Genomic DNA, 20038 nt, shown 5'->3' with positions numbered 1-20038 from the left:
GGCGTACATACCTCACAACACACCAGCACTGAAATCCATATACCACGTCACTCATCTGTGTGACAGGCAGAACGCCTCTACCCATCAGAGTCCACTTGCCAACCAATCAACACTCTTTTCTCGTGCAGTATAAATTGTTGTCCCCTTTACAGTCGGTTTATCTTGCGATCTATCCTGATGAGTGCAAGACGAAGAGTTTCAACAGCATGTCTCTTTTTTTAAGCAATACTGAAGTTCTGTAACACCAGATGACTATTCTTTCTCTCTCTTTCAGTCGGGCCTGCAGCCTGTGTTTTCCTGGTGATTTCTTGTCAGATTTGTAAGATCTGTGAGCGCCGGGCACTTTGTCTCCGCCTGCCTATGTTTTAGTCGTTGTTAAACCAGTCTTGGTGCTTCCATTTAAGACACCCTAGGACCTCAGATGCTGTGCTCTAACTAACATCCTTTCACTTTATCCAAGAATCTTCAGTGGTAATACTGTCCTCGGGGATATCAGCTATTCCTGTGGCTAGTTTGCGTTCCAGTTCTTGTTCTCTTGGCCATTTCATTAAGAACAGTTGCATCAAGCTTCCTTTGTGGCTTGACTCTGTGCCAAAGCGCCTTGGATTTTACCTTCAACGATACAATATTCCTGACAAGCCGATGGTCAAACCAGCATTCTGCATCTCTATTGGAGCAGGTAAAGGACGTGCCCTGGAAATCTCTCTGTCGTACAATAACGTCATGTGTCACTATTTGGATCTGGGATGCAGCCGTACTGTTTTCAGTTTGCCCACTTGCTGGAAGACTGTGTTTGTGATGGTTCGGTCAAACTCACTGCGCTCAGAGAGGAGGAGGTGGCCATTGGGGTTTGCTCTGCCAGTCCTGTGGTGTCCTAGTGCCCCTCTCCATGTATTACAGTCTGTGCCCACTCAGACATTGAAGCCACCATGGCCTGGCAAAAGCAAGCTCGGCGTTTGACAGGTTCACTCACCGACTTTGGAAAGAGCACGGAGTTTGTCTCAGAACAAAGATCAAAATTTACCGAGCAGCGGCTCCTATATCACTTCTTTACGGGTGGAAGACTTGGACAACCTACCGGCATCACATGAAGCAACTAGAACATTCCGCCTCCACTGTCTGAGATCTATTCGCAACATCAGGGGGCAGGACAAAACCCCCAACACCGAGGTTCTTGCCAAGTGCTGCACACCAGCATCGGGAGCACGCTCACCAAGAGCTGAGTTTTGCTGGGTCGGTCATGTGGGTCCCATGGAGGATTCCCACATACCAAAGGCAGTGCCCTACAGCAGGCTGAGCACACAGGAACCCACACCACAGGGTGTCCAGCCTGCAAGCTGGATCCCAATACATGAGAAAAAAACAATCTTGGACAGACTCAAATGGAGAAGTCCCTGCCATCAAGCAATTTGGACATTTGAGGGGAACAGAGTCAAGTATCTTCAGGACAAGTGAGCACAGCGTCAAGCCATTGCCTCCATCCATCCCCCCCAACATTGACTTCATAGGCAGTGTTTGCAATCGGTTATGCAAATCGAGACATGGGCTAACGTCACACAACATGACATCAACCTAGACTGTAAACCGATCTTGCGTTTTTAACTTGCTGAACACTCGTCTGTTGAAGCAACAGGTTAATCCATCATAGACGTGTTGTGCAGAACACTGTAAGAGCATGTTCTACCGAAAATGGAGCTGAAACTCTTGTTATTTCTTTTTGAAGAAGAATGTTTAAGCTAGTCAGGGGGCCAAGTCCCAACTTGCACTCAGTGTGTGTCTTACGGTTTGGCTCAAGAAAGAAATTAAATTAGAAAGAATTCCTGAGCAACAATTGCAAGATAAATAACAAAAAGCCAGAACATATAAACTGCAACAGCTTGTATTTATTACCACATGCTCACCCTGTTGACGCTCACTCCTAGGTTTCTGACATGATGCATTATCTTATCTAAATCATTGCTATAAGGCAGCCTGGAGTTCAGCTGCTGCAGCCACAGTTTGACCCCCATGAGCCTGTTTGTTAGGCTGACATGTTTTTCCCAGGTCCAGGTTGGTGATGAACTTCATAAAAGTCAAGGTTCATTCTCCTGAAGATCAAAGGGATTAGAGAAAGTTGAGGTAATGTGGTCTCATTGCCAAAAGTGAACTTACTTCCATTTTCCCTTTGGAAGGTAAAACGCTCTTAGAGACACGTAATTCTGGACTCACGTGATCTCCTGGATTGATTCTGATTGCCTGAGGGGGTCGGCAAGGAATTTTCCCATGTATTTTTTTCAGGTATTAGCCCCAGGTTTTTTAACCTTTCCGAGGAGATGTCTGTGTTTGGGGGTCAGGGTGGGTTGGGGGTGTGCAGTGGGGTGTGATAAGTGATAGCAAGTGTCTAGCCGTGATGCTCCAGCCACTATGAGTGTGGGTCAGGCTCGATGGGCCGGCTAATTTATTTTCCTGTGCATCTCTTTTGTGTATTCATACATTGGCTGAACATAGAAATGTGCAATAAATACAGAAAATGCTGGAAATACTCAGCAATTCAGGCAGCATCTGAGAGAGAAACAAAGCCTGAGCCTATATAAATGCAGGTTTTCCCTTTTCTTTACCTGGTCTGGTCTACACGTGTCTCCAGTCCCACCCCAAGTGCTTGACTCTCAATGTCCTCCAAAGTGGCTCATTCATGTGTAACAGCAATGACGATAAATGATGTCCACCACTGCCCTCCCAGGGGAGATAATGCTGGCCAATAAACATGGTCCTGTCGGTGATGCCAACATCTCCAGAACAAATTTAAAAGAAGGTCCCATATATCATCTGCTGCACCTTGTCGACCGTAGGGGGCTATAAATGATTGAGAACACCACTGTTTCAAATGTTGCAGCTACTCCCAAGTACTTAAGTTAGAAGTGCATGTTCCAGTTTCTAGTTAGAGGTAGTTATTGATCCAATAAGTGTCAGCAGCAGTGAAATAAACCACTTGGAGTAAACTTTCTTGACAAATTACTCTTTCACTCTTATCAATATGTCCTTCTCCTCTAATGATACAACAGAGATTTAGCCCTAGGCATTTTGTTATATGATTGAAGTGACTGACATCCTGGGAAGTAATGGACAATATGCTTTTTATCGACTGCATCTTCCAAAAGGTGCAAAATGTATGAGATGACAGTAACTCGGATTCACAACTGCGAAAGATAGAGAAAGGAAGGAAAGACAGCAGCCTTGCTTTTCTGTAACACCTTTTACCACCTCAGAACATCCCAAAGAACTTTGCAACCAATGAAGTCACTGTCATAATGTAGGACAAGTAACAGCCAATTTACACACAGCAAGCTCCCACAAGCAACAATTAATGACCAGATCATCTGTTTTAGTGGTGTTGCTTGAGGGGTAAGTCCTGAACCAGGACACTGCTCCCCTACTCTTCTTTGGACAGATATGGGGGTCAAAATCAGACAGAAAGCCGACTCTTAAGCTACTGTTGGTAGCTCCAGGTTTGGAAATGGAAGAGTTGCAATAACATTCCTGTCTCGCCTTCAGGAACACTCCCTGCTGTCTCTCTGAGTGCTGTCTCTGAGCTGTGTGACTGACGTGTCTGTCAGTTGCTTGTCTCCAGCCCAGCTGCTAGAATGTTTTTGGGAATTTCAGTGCGGTGTCGATCTGGTAACACTGACTTGCTGCTTTTTATAGCCATCGACCTATAACGAGTGTAATGTGGGTGAGTGCATGAGAGATGGTCAGGGATGGAAGAGGTGAAATGCCCCCTGGCCCCGGAAACGCTTGAAATCTTTATTTTATAAGCTTGGAATTACGGACTCCACCACACGGGGACGGATGTAAAATATGACAGGGGGCTAGCCCACTGCCTCCCCGCCCACCCCCAACTCATTCCCCAGAAAACTGACATAGTGAGGCACTACTAACCAGCCTGTCCTTAGACCTATTGAGGCCCTTAACTGACCAATTAAGTTAAGCGCTTAATTCCGTCTCCGCCCCCTTACATGGTTGGCAGGTGAGGCAAGAAGGAAGCTGGGGGGGTGTACCTCCTCTGGGGGTGCCCGGTGTGCATCAGGGGCAACCCCCCCTCCTCTCCCCAAAATGGTACATCCCCCCTTTGCGCCTCCCCACCGGCCTCCAAACTGACCCCAACCCCCCTCCCTAGGTTGCCCGATCCCTTCCCGCCCAAAAAGCCCAGATTTACCTTTGTCCCAGTGTCCATGTTGCCTTCTTCATGGGGCTGTTTGCAGTTCCAGCAGTGCCCACTACTGAGTGCTGGCGCTGCTGGGACTGCAAGATCTGCCAGCCAATCAGATTGGCCTCCAGGTCCTGAGGAGTGGGGTGAGGGGGTGGGGTAGAAGTCCCACACTGAGCTTGTTAAGGCTGCCTGCAGGGTATCATCACTGCTGGGCAGCCTTGAGCAATAGCATCAACCACCCCCTTAAAATCCAGCCCTATGTTTGTGTCCTAAAAGGTAAATATTGATCAGGGGCAACAATGGCCAACTAGCCATGGCCTCTGGCCCAAAGATGCCTGAAAAACATAAGAATAGGAGGCCATTCAGCCCCTCGTGCCTGTTCCACCCATTCAATGAGATCATGGCTGATCTGTGACCTAACTTCATAAATGCACCTTTGCCCAATATTGTTAAATATCTTTGGATGAGAAAAATCAGATTGAAAATTAACAATTGATCTGACATGAATTGCCATTTGAGGAGAGAGTTCCGAAACTCAAACATCCTTTATGTGCATAAATGTTTCCTAATTTCACTCCTGAAAGGTTTGGCTCGAGTTTGTTGACCGTGTCTCCTAGTCCCAGATGTCCCAGCCAAGAGAAATAGTTCCTCCCCATCTACATCCCTTTAATGTCTTCAAAACTTTACCCTGGCGCTCGGGACGATTTTTCAAGCATACAACTAAAGTAGGTGTCAGGCCCCCTTTATTTGCTGATAAAGGGCCTACCGCCTATGTGAGGCCCCGAGGGGACAAGGCATCCGGCCTACACCAACCAGGCTTTCTAGCTGTGGGTGGGGCCTAGCAATTCTCCACTGAAAAGTTATAATTTTTTTTAAAAATTGTGTGGAACTAAGAGCACACATATCAAGGCCTACGCTCCACTGCAGTACTGAGGGAGTGCTACACTGTCAGAGATGTCATCTTTCAGATGAGACATTAAACTGGACTCCATTTGCCTGCTTGGTTGGGCGTGAAAGATCCCATGGCACTATTTTGAAGAGCAGGTGAGTTATACTCAGTGTCCTGGCCAAGATCTATCCCTCAAATCAACCTCACAAAACAGGTTATTTGGCCATTAATCACATTGCTGCTTGTGGGATCTTGCTGTGTGCAAATTGGCAGCTGCATTTTCTACTTTACAGAAGTGACTACACTTCAAAAGTACTTAATTGGCTTTAAAGCACTTTGAGATGTCGGGTGGTCATGAAAAGTGCTATGTAAATGCAAGTCTTTGTTTGTAGTGGGGGCGGGAACAGTGTTGACAACTCTGGTGGGACATATTCCTTGAGAATTTGTCAGATGTTCTTCAACTGCCAGGTTCCATGTGTATGACCTTTCACCTTCTAGCAAAGATGACCAGCTTATCACCCCGTGTCTTTCTTTAAGAAGGTTGCAGCTCTCCGAGGCTGTTGATCCATCGTACACACACTTTTATTGCACATGCATGAAGCTCTACTGTTGCCCCTTTATAGAAGCCATATAACTTCCTCTGTACCCATCCTCACTGTAAAAACTAGGCCTCATAATCATCCTAGCGCCCTTTGTCAAAGAACTAATGCTAAAAATGCATGTTTGTAGAAAAGAAATTCAAAAAAAGACCTGTATTTCTATAGCGCCTTTCACGGCCTCAGTATGTCCCAAAGCACGTCACAGTCAATGAAATACCTTCTAAAGTGTGATCACCATGGTAACGTTGGAAATGCAGCAGCCAATTTGCACACAGCAAGCTCCAACAGACAGTAATGTGATAGTGACCAGATACTGCTCTTAGTGATAAAAGCAAAATACTGCGGGTGCTGGAAATCTGAAACAAAAACAAAAATAGCTGGAAAAACTCAGCCGGTCTGACAGCATCTGCGGAGAGGAACACTCTTCTGATGAAGAGTCGTACGGACTCGAAACGTTAATTGTGTTCCTCTCCGCAGATGCTGTCAGACCTGCTGAGTTTTTCCAGCTATCTTAGTGATGTTGGTTGAGGGGTAAGTATTGAACCATAGAAAAATTATGGTGCAGAAAGAGGCCATTCAGCCCATCATGTCTGCACCGGCCAAAAAAGAGATAAAACAGAATCTAGCCGCTCATTTTTAATCCCACTTTCCAGTCCCTGGTCCATAGCCTTGTGGTTCCAGCAGTTCAGATGCAGATCCAGGTACCTTTTGAATGAGTTGAGCATTTCAGCCTCAACCACCAACTTAGGCAGTGAATTCCAAACACCCTCCACCCTCTGGGTGAAAAAGTTTTTCTTCATGTCCCCTCTAACCTTTCTCCCAATCATCTTAAATCTATGCCCCCTGGCAATTGACCCCTCATCTAGGGGAAACATGTCTTCCCTGTCTACCCTATCTAGGAGCCTCATAATCTTGTACACCTTAACTGGGTCACCCCTCAGCCCCCTCTGTTCCAAGGAAAACAACCCCAGCCTAAACGATCTATTCTCTTGGCTGCAATTTTCAAGGCCTGGCAATATTCTTGTAAATCTTCCCTGTGCTCTCTCTCTCCGGAGCAATCACGTCCTCCCTGTAAATGTGGTACACAAAAGTCCAGCTGTAGCCTAACCAGCGTTTTATACACTTCCAGCATTCCCACTGCCCTGTCTTCCACCCTTCAGCCACTGGTCACTCGGCTAATCCATTCCCACAATGCTCTGCCCCTACACTCACATCATTGGTGGCCCAATGTGTCCATCCCCACAGTGCCCCACCTTCCCATTGCCAATCGGAAAGTGTCCAATCTCTTTATCACCTGATTGGACGGCGCCTGACCGTTTCCAGTTCTTTCCTTCTTTGCCCATTTTATTTATTGCTGACAAATGAGGGTTAAAATAACATGGAAAATAAAGCACAATTCATTTTAATGCCCCAATAGCTTTCCTCCCAGCAGTCTCTTAGAGATTAAACACTCATTCCGTGTGACTCCAGGACAATCCTGGATTGCTGAGGTGGGAATTGTCCTTCTGATTTCACAGTGCCCGCTCCAGACTCTGGCCACCCATCTGGCCCTCATCCTGTCCCCCTTCCTCCCTCCCCCCTCCCCCACCACCACCCCCCCACCCCGCTTGCCCTCGGCACCTACCTCTGAGGGCAACTGCTGGTGAGACAGGCAGCCTGACATTTATTTCTGTGCAAAGCCTGGAATATCTAAACAATGCCTATATTTCGCACTGACCTTGAAACCTCTCAGTCAGGCCAGTCACTGCCTTCCCCTGGTGATTTTCCACACCAGTAGAGTCGACTCTGAGAAATCTGGATTGAATTGATTTGAGGAAAGATTGGATCGGCCGGGGTTGTTTTCTTTGGAACAGAGGGAGGCTGAGGGGAGATTTAATTGAGATTTATAAAATTATGAAGGGCCTGGAGAGACTGGATAGGAAAGGCCTATTTCACTCAGCCAAGAGATCAACAACCAGGGGGCAGAGATTTAAAGTAATTGGTGAAAAGGTCGGAAGGGATTTGAGAAGCAATTATTTCACCCAGAGACTGGTGAAAATCTGGAACTCTGAGGCAGAAAACCTCATCACATTTAAAAGACACTTGGATTTGAACCTGAAGCGGTGTAAATCCTACAGGGCTACAGACCAGGAGCCAGAAAGTGGGATTAGACTGGGTAGCTCTTTTGCGGCCAGCACAGATATGAGGGGCTGAATGGCCTCCCTCTGCACCCGTAAATTTTCTATGTTTCTATGAATCATTGACCAAGTGGTTTAGAATTTTGTTTTTATCAATATCATTTGCCACTTGATACTTGATCCAAACAGAGAATTCCTTAATAAATTATTTCAGCATTCCAGTTATTTATATTGATCACTACAAAAATAATCTCCAGGTCCACCACTTGACCTACAGAGCATTGGGTAATTCATTGCACACCGATAAAATAACCTCCTCGTCTTTCATGCACATTCCTGTCAGACAAGAGCTCGAGACGCAGAAAAGAGAAGAAAGAATTTAATGTAAACGTGTCCAAGTATTTAGCATTATCACAGGGTGAATGGCAATGAAATTGGATTCCTGGCTTAAATTCACTATAAAAATATGTCCAATTTGAGCTCTCCCATGGGCCAACTTGGCAAGTGTTACTGAGGGAAAGCAGTTTAATGCGTTCGTCAAATGGTGGGTAGGAGAGCGATGGACTCTTGGAGTTCTCTTTGTTTCCAACCACTTGTTTGGAGATTTCTGATACACGCTCAGAGATTTATTAATGTCTCAAATTTCCATGACTGGCTCAAAAGTCCACAACATTGCCCCTGCTCCAGAAATGAAAATCTGAGAGACCAAAATAGCAACAAAAAAAAAACAATCATTTCTTGAGTGAACCTCCCAGGAGATTGTGGGTCTACTCTTTCTGCTCCCCTTCATTAATCCTGGAAAAAAAAATCTTTTTATAAAATTAGGAATAGAGGATTTAGGAGCAGGAGTAGGCCATTCAGCCCATCGAGCCTACTCCGCCATTCTATATGATCATGGCTCATCTGGCTGTGGTCTCACCTCCACTTTTCCCATTACCCTCGACTCCCTTGTCTATCAAAAATCTGTCCAACGCTGCCTTGAATAAATTCAATGACCCAGCCTCCACTGCTTTCTGGGGAAGAGAATTCCACATACTAATGACCCTTTGAGAGAAAAAGTCTCTCCCTGCCTCCATTTGAAATGGTAGACCTCTTATTCTTAAACCGTCTCCCCTAGCTCTAGCCTCCCCCACAGGTGGAAACATTCTCCCGGTAACGACCTTATCCAGTTCCCTCAATATCTTATACGTTTCAAAAAGATCACCTCTCATTCTTCTAAACTCCAATGGGTATAGGCCCAACCTGCTCAACGTTTCTTCATAAGGTAAGGCCCTCATCCCAGGAATGAGTCAAGGAAACCTTCTCTGAACTGCTTCTAACACAATTATATATATTTTTTCAAATAAGGAGACCAAACTGTACACAGTATTCCAGATGTGGTCTCACCAAGGCCCTGTACAGCTGCAGTAAAACTGCCCTACATTTATATTCCATTCCTCTTGCAATAAACAGCAACATTCCATTTACCTCCCGAATCACTTGCTGTATCTGCATAGTAAATTTTGGTGATTCATGTACCAGGACACCCAGATCCCTCTGTATCACTGAGTTCTGCAATCTCTCTCCATTTTAATTAGATTTAATGACAGCTATAGATCCTGTTTGAAGCATATTAATTCATCCATTGTTGGAGCACACCGCAGCTCCCCCATTGTACAATAAAGTTCCTTCTCAAATGCACGGGTGTTTTTGCCACAAGCTTTCCAAAACAGGGCAGGATTTTTAGTTCGGCCAGCAGGAACTGAAGGAGGGCATTATATTATTGGATTAGATCATAAAAAAACCTGCACCTCAATTCCCTTTTTCCACTCACTTTTGCTCCATACCCTTCAACACTCTTACCCAACCAAAATCTACCCCTAAACCTTGACCCTCAGCATTTTGTGGGAGAAAGTTCTGGATTCCCACTACCCTTTGTGTAAAAAAAGTGCTTCCTGATTCGATTCCTGAAGAGCCAGCCTCAAATTCTAAGATGGTTTCCCTTGTTCAAGATTCCTTGTTCTAGATCCCTCGTTCTAGATTCTTTGTTCTAATTCTAAGATGGTGCCCCTTGTTCTAGATCCCCCACCAGAGGAAATACTTTCCCTATAGTCTAACCTATCAAACCCTTTTCTCATTTTAAACTCAATGGAATACAAACCATGTTCATGTAATCTGTCTCTGTAATTTAACCCTTTCAACCCTGGTTTCATTTTGCTGAATCTGCGCTGTCCCCTCACCCACCCCCCACCCACCCCACCCACCCCCCAGGCCTCCCACAATCCCACCCCCCCACCCGCCACCCACCCCACCCCTCCCAGGCCTCCCCCCCCACCCCGCCTCCAGGACCAATATGTTCCATCTGACGACCCGTGTCCAGAACTGAACACAACTACTCTTGCCTAAGACCTCGACCATTCTTAATCCAGCTCCCTTTGTCAGCACTGGTAAAGAGAAATGGGGCAAATTATAACGCCCGGGGTTTCCTAAGTGCCAGCCCCATCTTTTGGCAGAATTGTGGGAGAAATAGTGCTGGAGCAGAAGCATCTCAGAGGAAAATTCCCAATTATTATTCCGGGGATGTATCCGCTCACTGGAATTGAACTGATAAGGGGGAGGCCCCGACATCTGGAAGAATAAGCGGCCTTCCTTATACTGGCCTTCTGCATAGGCCTTTACTTCCTGGGGTTTAGAAGAGAGGTGATCCAGTTGAAGATTATATGATGCTTCAGGGCTTTGACAAGGCGGCAGTGAGGACAGGGGCCAGGGCTTCCCGGGGAGTAGCAATCCCAGTCGGATTACCGCTCAGCTCCTTTTCACTTACACTAGAACGATGCTGCACGTGTCTCACCCGACCTTCCGGCGCAGGCCCCATTGTGAAATGTGCAGCCTCCCGGCTCCTGGGACTCCTCTGTGCAGGGCCGCAGTGTCAGAGGAAGTGAAGCCAGGAACCCTCTTAACCACACTTTGTGTGAAGCCAGGTAAGTTTAAAAGCCCAGCCACTTTGGGAAGCCAGGGAGAAGGTAAGTGGGTAAGATTAGGGCAGTGGGGGGAAGGGGGCGGTGAGGAAGAGGTGGGTGGGATGGGGGCTTGACAGGTGGTCAGTCTGGAGGGTAGGATGGGTCAAGGGGGTTGGCTGGTCAGTCAGGGGGAATAGCTGAGGGATCAGGAGAGTAATCGGGGAGTGGGGGGTACTCGGGGTATCGGGAAGGTGGTCAGGGGTGAGGGGTAGTCGTGTGGCAGTTGCAGGGTGTGGTTGGTACCAGTGTGGGGGGGGGTAGTTGGAAAGCAGTCAGGGATTGGGAAAGTAGCCAGGGGTAGTTGGGGCATTAGGAGTGTAGTTGGGGTTGGGCATTAGTCGGGCAGTCAGTGAGTAGTCAGTTGGGTCAGGGGGGTGCAGCCTGGGGGTCCAGTGGGGATTTGGGGGAGTCAGTACTATAGTTACCCAGGAGTTAGAAGTGGTTTTAATGCTTCTAACTCTGCCTATTAACTATTCCTGTAAGACAGTTGTAACCATCCGAAGTCTTCGATTTAAATTGGAGGATCGGATGGTTCCCAGTGCAGGGCAGTTACCCATTGGGAGTTTGAATTTCCCGGACAATTGCCTTGCAGCCCATGCATGGGGAATTCTGGGGGCCCCCAGTGCATCTTCGAGGGTGCCTCCCGGGTACGACCCTCTGGAGATTGGAAGTTCTGGACCAATGCTTCATGTGGCTGAGGAATCTAGAACACAGGGTCACAGTCTCAGGATAAGGGGTGGTCAGGAAGATATAATAATTCTCATAATGTTATTGGAATTTATTGTAAAATAGTGGTACCTGTGCCTACGTGTGTCTGTGTGTGTGTGTGAGAGATTTAATTGGATTAAAGGCAGCTGGTCTGAAGGCTTTGATGTGGTAGGAGATAAGCTAGGTTTGAAATGTTAAATAGGTAAACATAGGTGTCAAGGGAACATTTGTATTTTTAAATAAACCCGACTAGATTGGTATCAAAGGAGGGGTGAAATGTGTCACCTGGCCAGGTGAAGAAACAGTGTGTTTATTTTTCCCAAAGATTACCGGTAAAACTTGGTGCAATGAGAGATTTTAATGGGGGCGGGGCCCGCTCGCCGACGTGTAAAATGACGCAGGATGACTTCGGGTGGAACCCCCAACGTCACCACGCCCCATTTAAATTTTCAGGAAGGCGGGGGTGCAGCAAAATCAGCTGTGGGCCCGCCGACCTGTCAATGGCCACTTGAGGCCAATTGAATTTAACCAATTAAAGGACCTGCCCGTCCAACCTTAAGGTTGACAGGTCAGTCAGGAGCTCCAGCGGCAAATAAAGAAAACATGAAACCTCATCCAGCGGTTTTAAAAATTGTAATAAAGTTGTTATGAACATGTCCCAACTCATGTGACATTGCCACATGAGGGGACATGTAAGGGAATTTTTTTTTCTATTTTTAATATTTTTCAAAGTGGAAGCGATCTCCCTGGGGCTGCACTTAGCCTCGAGGAGATGTGCGCTCTTTCATGTGCATGTGCAAAAGAGCACAATCTCGATTTCAAGGAATTCCATCCCCCCCGCCACCCCGCCCCGCCCGCACAGGGAGCACATACCGCTTCCTTGCAGATGTCACGCTGGGCGGGCCTTAATTGGCCCACCCACATAAAATGGCGGTGAGGCCTGCTTCTCTGGCGGCGACTGGATCTGCGCCCGCCCGACTGGCAGAAAATTCTGCCCAATGGGAATTTGCATTCAAAGGGGAAAATATGTATAAAGGAGTGAGGGCTGTGTGTAAGGGTAGGCATTTTAAGATCTACCAAGTGTGAAAAGTCTTCAGTATCTAAGCCTCAAGTTGCTGTCTTCAAAGAACTAAAGTTAAGAAAACTCAGTTTGAATTCGACTGGTTCAGGGTATCGTATCACCTTGTCTGCGTCTTTTAAAATCTATGTGTCTTACTGTTGCCTTAACGAAAGTGTAACTGGGAGTCAGATTGATTAGAGGATTTAGAAGTTATCATGGTAATAATTTGTAGACCTATGTATGTGCTTGTTAATAAATATTTAATTTAGGTTTGTAAACACCTATAAGACTTGGTGGTCTTATCACTGCTGACTTCAAGGCACACATCTCAAAATTTATACAAATTGCAAAACAGTGTGGCAATTGTTTCACGTTTCCCTTTAGGATTGGAACAACTCAGCATTTACCAGCGGCTGTGCCACAGCAGAGGCAGCCATTTTGGACTGAGATGAAGAGAAATTACTTCACTCAGAGGGTTTTAAATCTTTGGAATTCTCTACCCCAGAGGGTTGTGGACGCTCAGTTGTTGAGCACACTCGAGACTCAGGTTGATAGATTTTCAGACTGGAAGGGAATCAGGGCATATGTGGGTAGTGCAAGAAGGTGGAGTTGAAGTAGAAGATCAGTCATGGTCTTGCAAATGGCAGAGCAGGCTTGAGGGGCCGAATGGCCTGCTGCTGCTCCTATTTCTTATGTCCTTCTGTTTTATTTTCAGCTATGTTCTGAACTTAACTCCAGGTTTCTAAAGCTTGTCATTTTCCTTGTTGTTCAGTCCTGCCAGTTCATTGACCTGTTCCTCTTTTGTCAAACAGCAGTGGTTAAGAAGGAAGAAAAGATTTTCAGGGATTGCATGGATGCCTTGGAGTCTGGGGCCAACATGAGTGGGATCTACACAATCCATGTTGAGAACATGACAAACCCTCGCAAGGTAATCAACCACTCGCGTACCTCTGGCTTAACCTCCATGCCAAAAGTAATTCAAGCCATTCAGTAACCGATTACTTTGTGTCAGGTACCAATGGGTGTCATTAATATCCACATTATACACTCTCTATCCTTTTAAACATTCCCATCTTTCACTCCTATGTAAATCTTACTCCTACATCGTTTTAATGGTCAGAAATGCACAGGCTGCATGAGTGCTCTAGAGTCTCCAGGAATTAAAGAATAATCTCCAGGATACTGTGGAGAAACATCCTTGGAAGTAATAACAACAAATTTCTTTAAACACTTTAGTCTATTTGTTATAAAAAAAGACTAGATATGGGAAATATGGCTCTTTGGCAGTCAACGATCATTCAATGGATATCGAAGAGTCTGGTTGCTTTCCAATTGGGGGAAAGAAAGTGAGGCATTATGAGGACGGACATGTCGGGTGACCAATGGTCAGAGTCTTTGTGGGGGGGGCTGCAGTTTGAGGCAGGAGGTCATGTGATGACACTCCTGGAATGTGTCCAACTAGAGTTGGTAACACTAATGGGTCAGTGTAGCTGGAGGTGAGGTGTGCTCTGTAACGGATGAGGGATTCACTCCCACTGGATTACCTCCCAACCGGTGAAGATGGAGATCGCCACATGACACTGACAAAAGGAGGGAAAGATCCCATAATCTGCCCTTGGCCTCCAAGCCCTGGTTCACTGATAGTGTTTCTTCACTAGTCTTTGCTGGTTTCCAGCACCTGGGGGCTTTCCTTGTTTTGAGATTTACCAAGTTGAAGACGTCGGGCATTAGAATGCTCACCATTTGTTCAGATGTTGCAACAACTCTAAACAATATTAACTAATGGGGCAGAGTCTCCCCTCACAGTGCTGGGTGGGTTTGCTGAGCCAAGCATGGATCTGTGTACTTGGAATGTGTCCATTTTGGGATCAAACACAGAAAACTGATTCATTTTCTTTCAGATACTTGACTGTTCCCTAGAATGACAAAAAGTTTACAACCAACGCTCTCTTCAACCCCAACAAGAGACTGTAAAACATATGTCAATAAAAGTACACCAGGGGATTAATTTGGCGGTACAGCAGCATGGTGGTTATGTTTCTGAGGTCTGGACTGATGATCTCAGTGATTTGAGTTGAAATCCCATAATGGCATCTGACGAAGTTATTATTAAATAAATAGAATGGCTTGCTTACAGCACAGAAGGAGGCTATTCAACCTGTTGAGTAAATCTGGAATAAAAAACCAGTATCACAAACGGTGACCATGGGCTGGATTTTACAGGGCCCCATGTTGTCTGCCCCACCACCCACCCCGACCCCCCCACTGATTAAAAGGTCGGTCGGGAACCCAGGAAAAAGCTGGCTGCTCAGACCGGGGCTGTTAATTGGCTCAGGGCGATACTCCCGCCCCAATCTGATTGGTCAGCAACTCTGTATCCCCAGCAGTGCCAGATTCGAGAGGCTACGACTTCAGCCAGTCCCCAAAGATGAGGAGGTTGCGGAGGCCGAACTGTTGGCAAGTCCCAGGGTATGGGCAGAGCCAGGCCTCAGAGAGAGGGGGTGGAGGGTGGGGTCAGTGAGGGAGATGGGAGCTGGCTTTGAGAGGCCAAGAGGGCTGGGTTATAGGGGGGCATGACCTTGTGGAGGCAGTAGGGGAATGCTTCCAATAGGCACCAGGAGACTGCCCTAAAGGAGGTCTCAAACCCCACTGTCCGACACCAGCTCACCCACAGAAAGCTGCAGGGCTACCCATTTAGCCTGGGCCTCCACCTGCTGCGGGTAAAATGGTGGCGAATGGGTAGGAAGAGGCTCTTAAAGTGGCCATTAATTAATCAATAGGCCCAAGGGTGAGCTGGCTGTTGAACGCCTCCAGTGACCCCTGTATAATGGAAGATAGGTCCAGGATGGCTGGGAAGGCAATAAGCTGGACTTGTGCTACATTTTACAAACCCCTTCATCTTCAAACACATCGGCAGGGGAGCATTAAATCCAGCTCCATGAAACTACTACTATAAACCCAGCTGGTTCCCTTTAGGAAGGAAATCATCCATCCTGGTCTAGCTCATGTGTGGCCTTCAGATCCACAGAAACCTGGCTGACCCTGAAATAGCCCAGCAAGCTTCTCAGGTTTATTGAAGAAGGTGGCTCACCATCACCTTCTCAAAGACAATAAATGCTGGCCTTGCCAGTGATACCTAGGTCCTGTGAATGAATAAAAAATACAGTTCATTGGAAATGGCTTTAAAATGTTGGTTCATGGGGCGAAATAGAGGAAAGAAATGGAACTTTCTGTGTTTCCCTCTCATGAAGGCAAGGTTCTCCGTTATTCTGTAAGATGAAGCATTCTATCAATCTCAGAATGTCTGGATCAACTACACCTGCCTGCTTGCTATTCCGAATGTTTTACTTCACGTTTGTCTGGAAGGAGAGAATGTTGGCAACAATAGATCCAAAAGTTGATGTGTTTGGTACTTGCTTCCTGTTAATTGAACACTAACCTTAAAAATATTCAATGACCATGTGTAGTAATTATGGTTTTATTTAGTGTGTAATGTACCTTTAAGAATAATACTTGTTAGGCAAGATCACATGATCTGTATTAACCAATAGGAGAGTAGCACAGGTTGCCTCAGGAATCAGTGTAGAGATAGAGTTGGAGTTGAAAGCACACGTGTAGTTGCTGCTGAGTATATTGGAAATGAACTTATTGTTTCCACCCACGAGGTGTCTGCAGATCAACTCTATCATTAATAGCACAACTCGGCCACCCGACAACAAACTGGTGACAAGGATGGGATAGGATTGAACAGAAGAAATCAAGTTAAAAAGCAATTGGCACTGTACCTCGCCCAGTGATTGTAAGTAGCAAGCTCCATTAGAATTGTTAGATCTCAATGGACCTCAAAATGCCTCAATTTGGGAGAATTGATCCTTTTGAACCTGCCACAGGTGATTGGACTCGATACATGGAACGCCTCACATTCTTTTTTCAAGCGAATGAGATTACAGGGGAAGAGAAGAGGTGAGCGATCCTCTTGAGTACTTGTGGGATCAAAACCTACAGCTTGATTCGAAGTTTGATGGCACCCAGTGCCCCAGATTGGATGAATTTCAATGAGTTGGTGAACCTCGTGAAGGGTCACTATCAACCCAAGCCCTCAGTCACGATGCAGTTCCAGGTTTAATTCGCGAAATAGAGCCCCGGGTGAGACAAGTGCATGCTACGCGGCAAATTTGAAGTAGCTAATGGAACATTGTGAGTTCGGTATGACTCTGAACGACATGCTCAGAGATGGTTTAGTGTGTGGTGTGAAAGAGGACACTATTCAGAAAAGATTATTGTCCGAAGTGAGTCTGGATTTCAAGAAGACACTACAGATAGCACTGGCCATGGAAAGCGCAGTAAGAGATTCAAAAGCAATACAGGGTGTGCAAAATGGCGCCGTCCTCCACATTGGACAGGAAACCTCAGCTGAAAGAGGTGCATAAAAGTGAGGCTCTGTTGAGAAGCGGGAAACAGCCCCCGCTAGCCGAGGAATAATGAGAAATAACTTAGCAGTGAAAGTGAAGAATAATTTTAATAGAGGTGGAAACAATCAGCGAAACCAATTTAGCAATTGGCAGTTTAAAAAAATCGAATGCTACTATTGTCATAGAAATGAACATATGATGAGGCAGTGCAAGGAAAGATTCGAGCAGGCTTGTAAATAAACGAAGAAGCCCAATGAAATCTACAGTGTAGAAGAGCCTGAAAGAACAAATTCTGACATTTACTCATTGTTTAATCTGAAAGTCGGAAAGACAGAACCAACATTTGTCACAGTGAAGGTAAATGGCAAACCTGTTAGAAAGGAAGTGGACACAGGAGCTCCCATTACACTAATTGGGGAACATACCTTCAGATATCTGAATAATGGGGAAACATCAATTAAATTTAGAACAAACAGCTGCCAAACTAAAAACATACACGGGTGAAGACATTGAAGTCAAAGGCATAAGTAGAGTAACTGTCCATTATGGAAGCCAATTGGTAAAGCTACCAGTGTTGGTATTGAGAGGCAGAGGACCAAGCCTGTTAGGGTGAAATTGGCTAAGGGAAATCAACCTTGGGTGGCCACTGAAATTCCAAAAGGAAACAGGAAGCGTTTCTGCTTTGGGAAAGGAATGTGTAAAGATTCAACAACCTGGAGAAACGCAGGCTGTCTTAAGCCAAACCTGGAAGAACAGCAGAAGGAACTCGAAGAGACCCTGCTTGGTGACAGAGTTCGATTCGAGGTGAGCAACCTTCACAGGGAAAAAGAAAACTTGTTAAAAGAGTTTCACACACTAAAAGATTCCCACAGGTTAAGGTTTGTACCTCTGGAAAAGTATGAAAAGAAACAGAAAGAATTCAGCACTTCTCTGAATAAACTGAAGGATGAGTTGGCAGAGAAGACACAACAATGTTCAATTTTCCAGGAGGCAGCAAACAAATACAAAAGAGACGGAAGAGCTGAAGAAGCAGCTAAGTGAGGCCAAAAGGGTTTTGGAAGCAAAAGTTGCAGAATTTCCCAAGAAGCAGACAAATGGTAAAATTTTGGGAGGTTCAGCCACTGAGCTCAGACCAGTTGAGCTTACACCTGAGAGCAGTCTGGCCAACAGTGAAGTCAAAAAGGAGGCCGAGATTAAAGTCTGTGCGAGAAAGACAAAGACACATAGAAAGAAGATACTGAAATAATAATAGGGCTTTAAGCTTGGCAGCACACGAGTATACTTTTGTACAACGGCCTAGCAGTCAAATCGCAAACGCCGATGCACTTAGTCGTTTGTCTTTACAAGAAATTTATGAGCATGTCCCAATTCCACAGGAACTTGTTTTATTGTTAAATTTCTTAGATTCCTTGCCGGTATGTGCTCGACAGATCAGAGACTGGACAAGTCAGGACCCAGTCCTATCTCAGGTTCAAGAACTAGTGCTACAAGGTTGGTTACAGGAGCCCTTATCTGATGTAATGAAACCGTATTTCAACAGAAGACATGAAGTAACCAGTCAGGATGGCATCTTATTGAGGGGAGCACGAGTGATAGTTCCTCCAAAGGGAAGGGAGCCACTTTTAATTGAACTACACAGAGCCCATCCAGGAATATCCCGAATGAAGACCATAGCACACAGCTATCTATGGTGGCCTGGGATGGATGGCGAAATAGAGAGTTTAATAAAGCACTATGTGCAATGTCAGCAATTGCAAAAGTTGCCAGTGACAGCTCCATTACACCCACAGGAGTGGCCAGGTGGACCCTGGGTGCGGTTACACATTGACGACGTTGGACCTTTCCTGGGAACAATGTTTCTGCTCATTGTCGATGCCCATTCAAAATGGTTGGACGTATATGAGGTGAAGTCACCGACGTCGGCCACTACAATTGAGAAACTACATCAGGGTTTTGCTATTCATGGTCTACCAGAAGCAGTCATTTCCGATAACAGCACAGCATTTACGAATGCTGAGTTTCAGCGGTTTATCAGCCTCAACAGTATCACTCATTTGAAAACTGCACCGTACCACCCTTCCTCAAATGGACTGGCCGAAAGGGAGGCAGGCATGAAAAAGCTAACTGGTGATTCCTTGGCAACTAAGCTAGCACGCTTTTGTTTCCATTACAGGACTACCCCTCATACAGCAACAAGTCTCACACCTGCGGAGTAATTGTTGAAACGCCGTCTCAGGACACTTTGGAAGGAGTAATTTGACAAGGAAGTATTCAATGAATGGCATGACACTAGGAAGTTCTGAGGAACAAAGGGACCTTGGCGTGTGTGTCCATAGATCTCTGAAGGTGGAGGGGTATGTTAGTGCGGTGGTGAAAAAGGCATATGGGACACTTGCCTTTATCAATCGAGGCATAGATTACAAAAGTAGGGAGGTCATGCTGGAATTGTATAGAACCTTGGTGAGGCCACAGCTGGAGTACTGTGTGCAGTTCTGGTCGCCACATTATAGGAAGGATGAGATTCACCAGGATGTTGCCTAGGATGAAACATTTAAGTTATGAGGAGAGGCTGGATAGACTTGGGTTGTTTTCGTTGGAGCAGAGAAGACTGAGGGGTGACCTGATCGAGATGTACAAGATTATGAGGGGCATGGACAGGGTGGATAGGGAGCAGCTGTTCCCCTTAGTTGAAAGGTCAGTCATGAGGGACACAAGTTCAAGGTAAGGGGCAGGAGGTTTAGGGGGGATGTGAGGGAAAACTTTTTTACCCAGAGGGTGGTGATGGTCTGGAATGCGCTGCCTGGGAGGGTGGTGGAGTTGCCTCACATCCTTTAAAAAAGTACCTGGATGAGCACTTGGCACGTCATAACATTCAAGGCTATGGGCCAAGTGTTGGTAAATAGGATTAGGTAGGTAGGTCAGGTGTTTCTCACGTGTCGGTGTAGACTCAATGGGTCAAAGGGCCTCTTCTGCACTGCGTGAATCTGTGATTCTATGAAATTGAGGTTAATAATGCCGAATTTAGAGGGGGAGGTGGAAAGGAGTCAGGGAAGCCAGAAAGCTAGATA

General features: G+C 46.0%; 1 protein-coding gene across 1 annotated transcript in view; it reads left to right on the top strand.

Annotated features, from left to right (window-relative positions):
- The window catches only part of LOC144688370 (angiopoietin-1-like), a 111919-nt gene that overhangs the window by 70604 nt on the left and 21277 nt on the right, over positions 1–20038 (top strand). The window contains exon 5 of the mRNA XM_078554840.1: positions 13371–13486. Coding sequence (XP_078410966.1) covers positions 13371–13486 — 116 coding nt within the window. The remainder of the gene's footprint in view (positions 1–13370; positions 13487–20038) is intronic.

The sequence above is a fragment of the Cetorhinus maximus genome, chromosome 13, assembly GCF_964194155.1.
Source record: "Cetorhinus maximus chromosome 13, sCetMax3.hap1.1, whole genome shotgun sequence".
Lineage (NCBI taxonomy): Eukaryota > Metazoa > Chordata > Chondrichthyes > Lamniformes > Cetorhinidae > Cetorhinus > Cetorhinus maximus.
The sequence above is the reverse complement of the archived record's forward strand: the minus strand, read 5'-3'. Positions and strand labels throughout refer to the sequence as shown.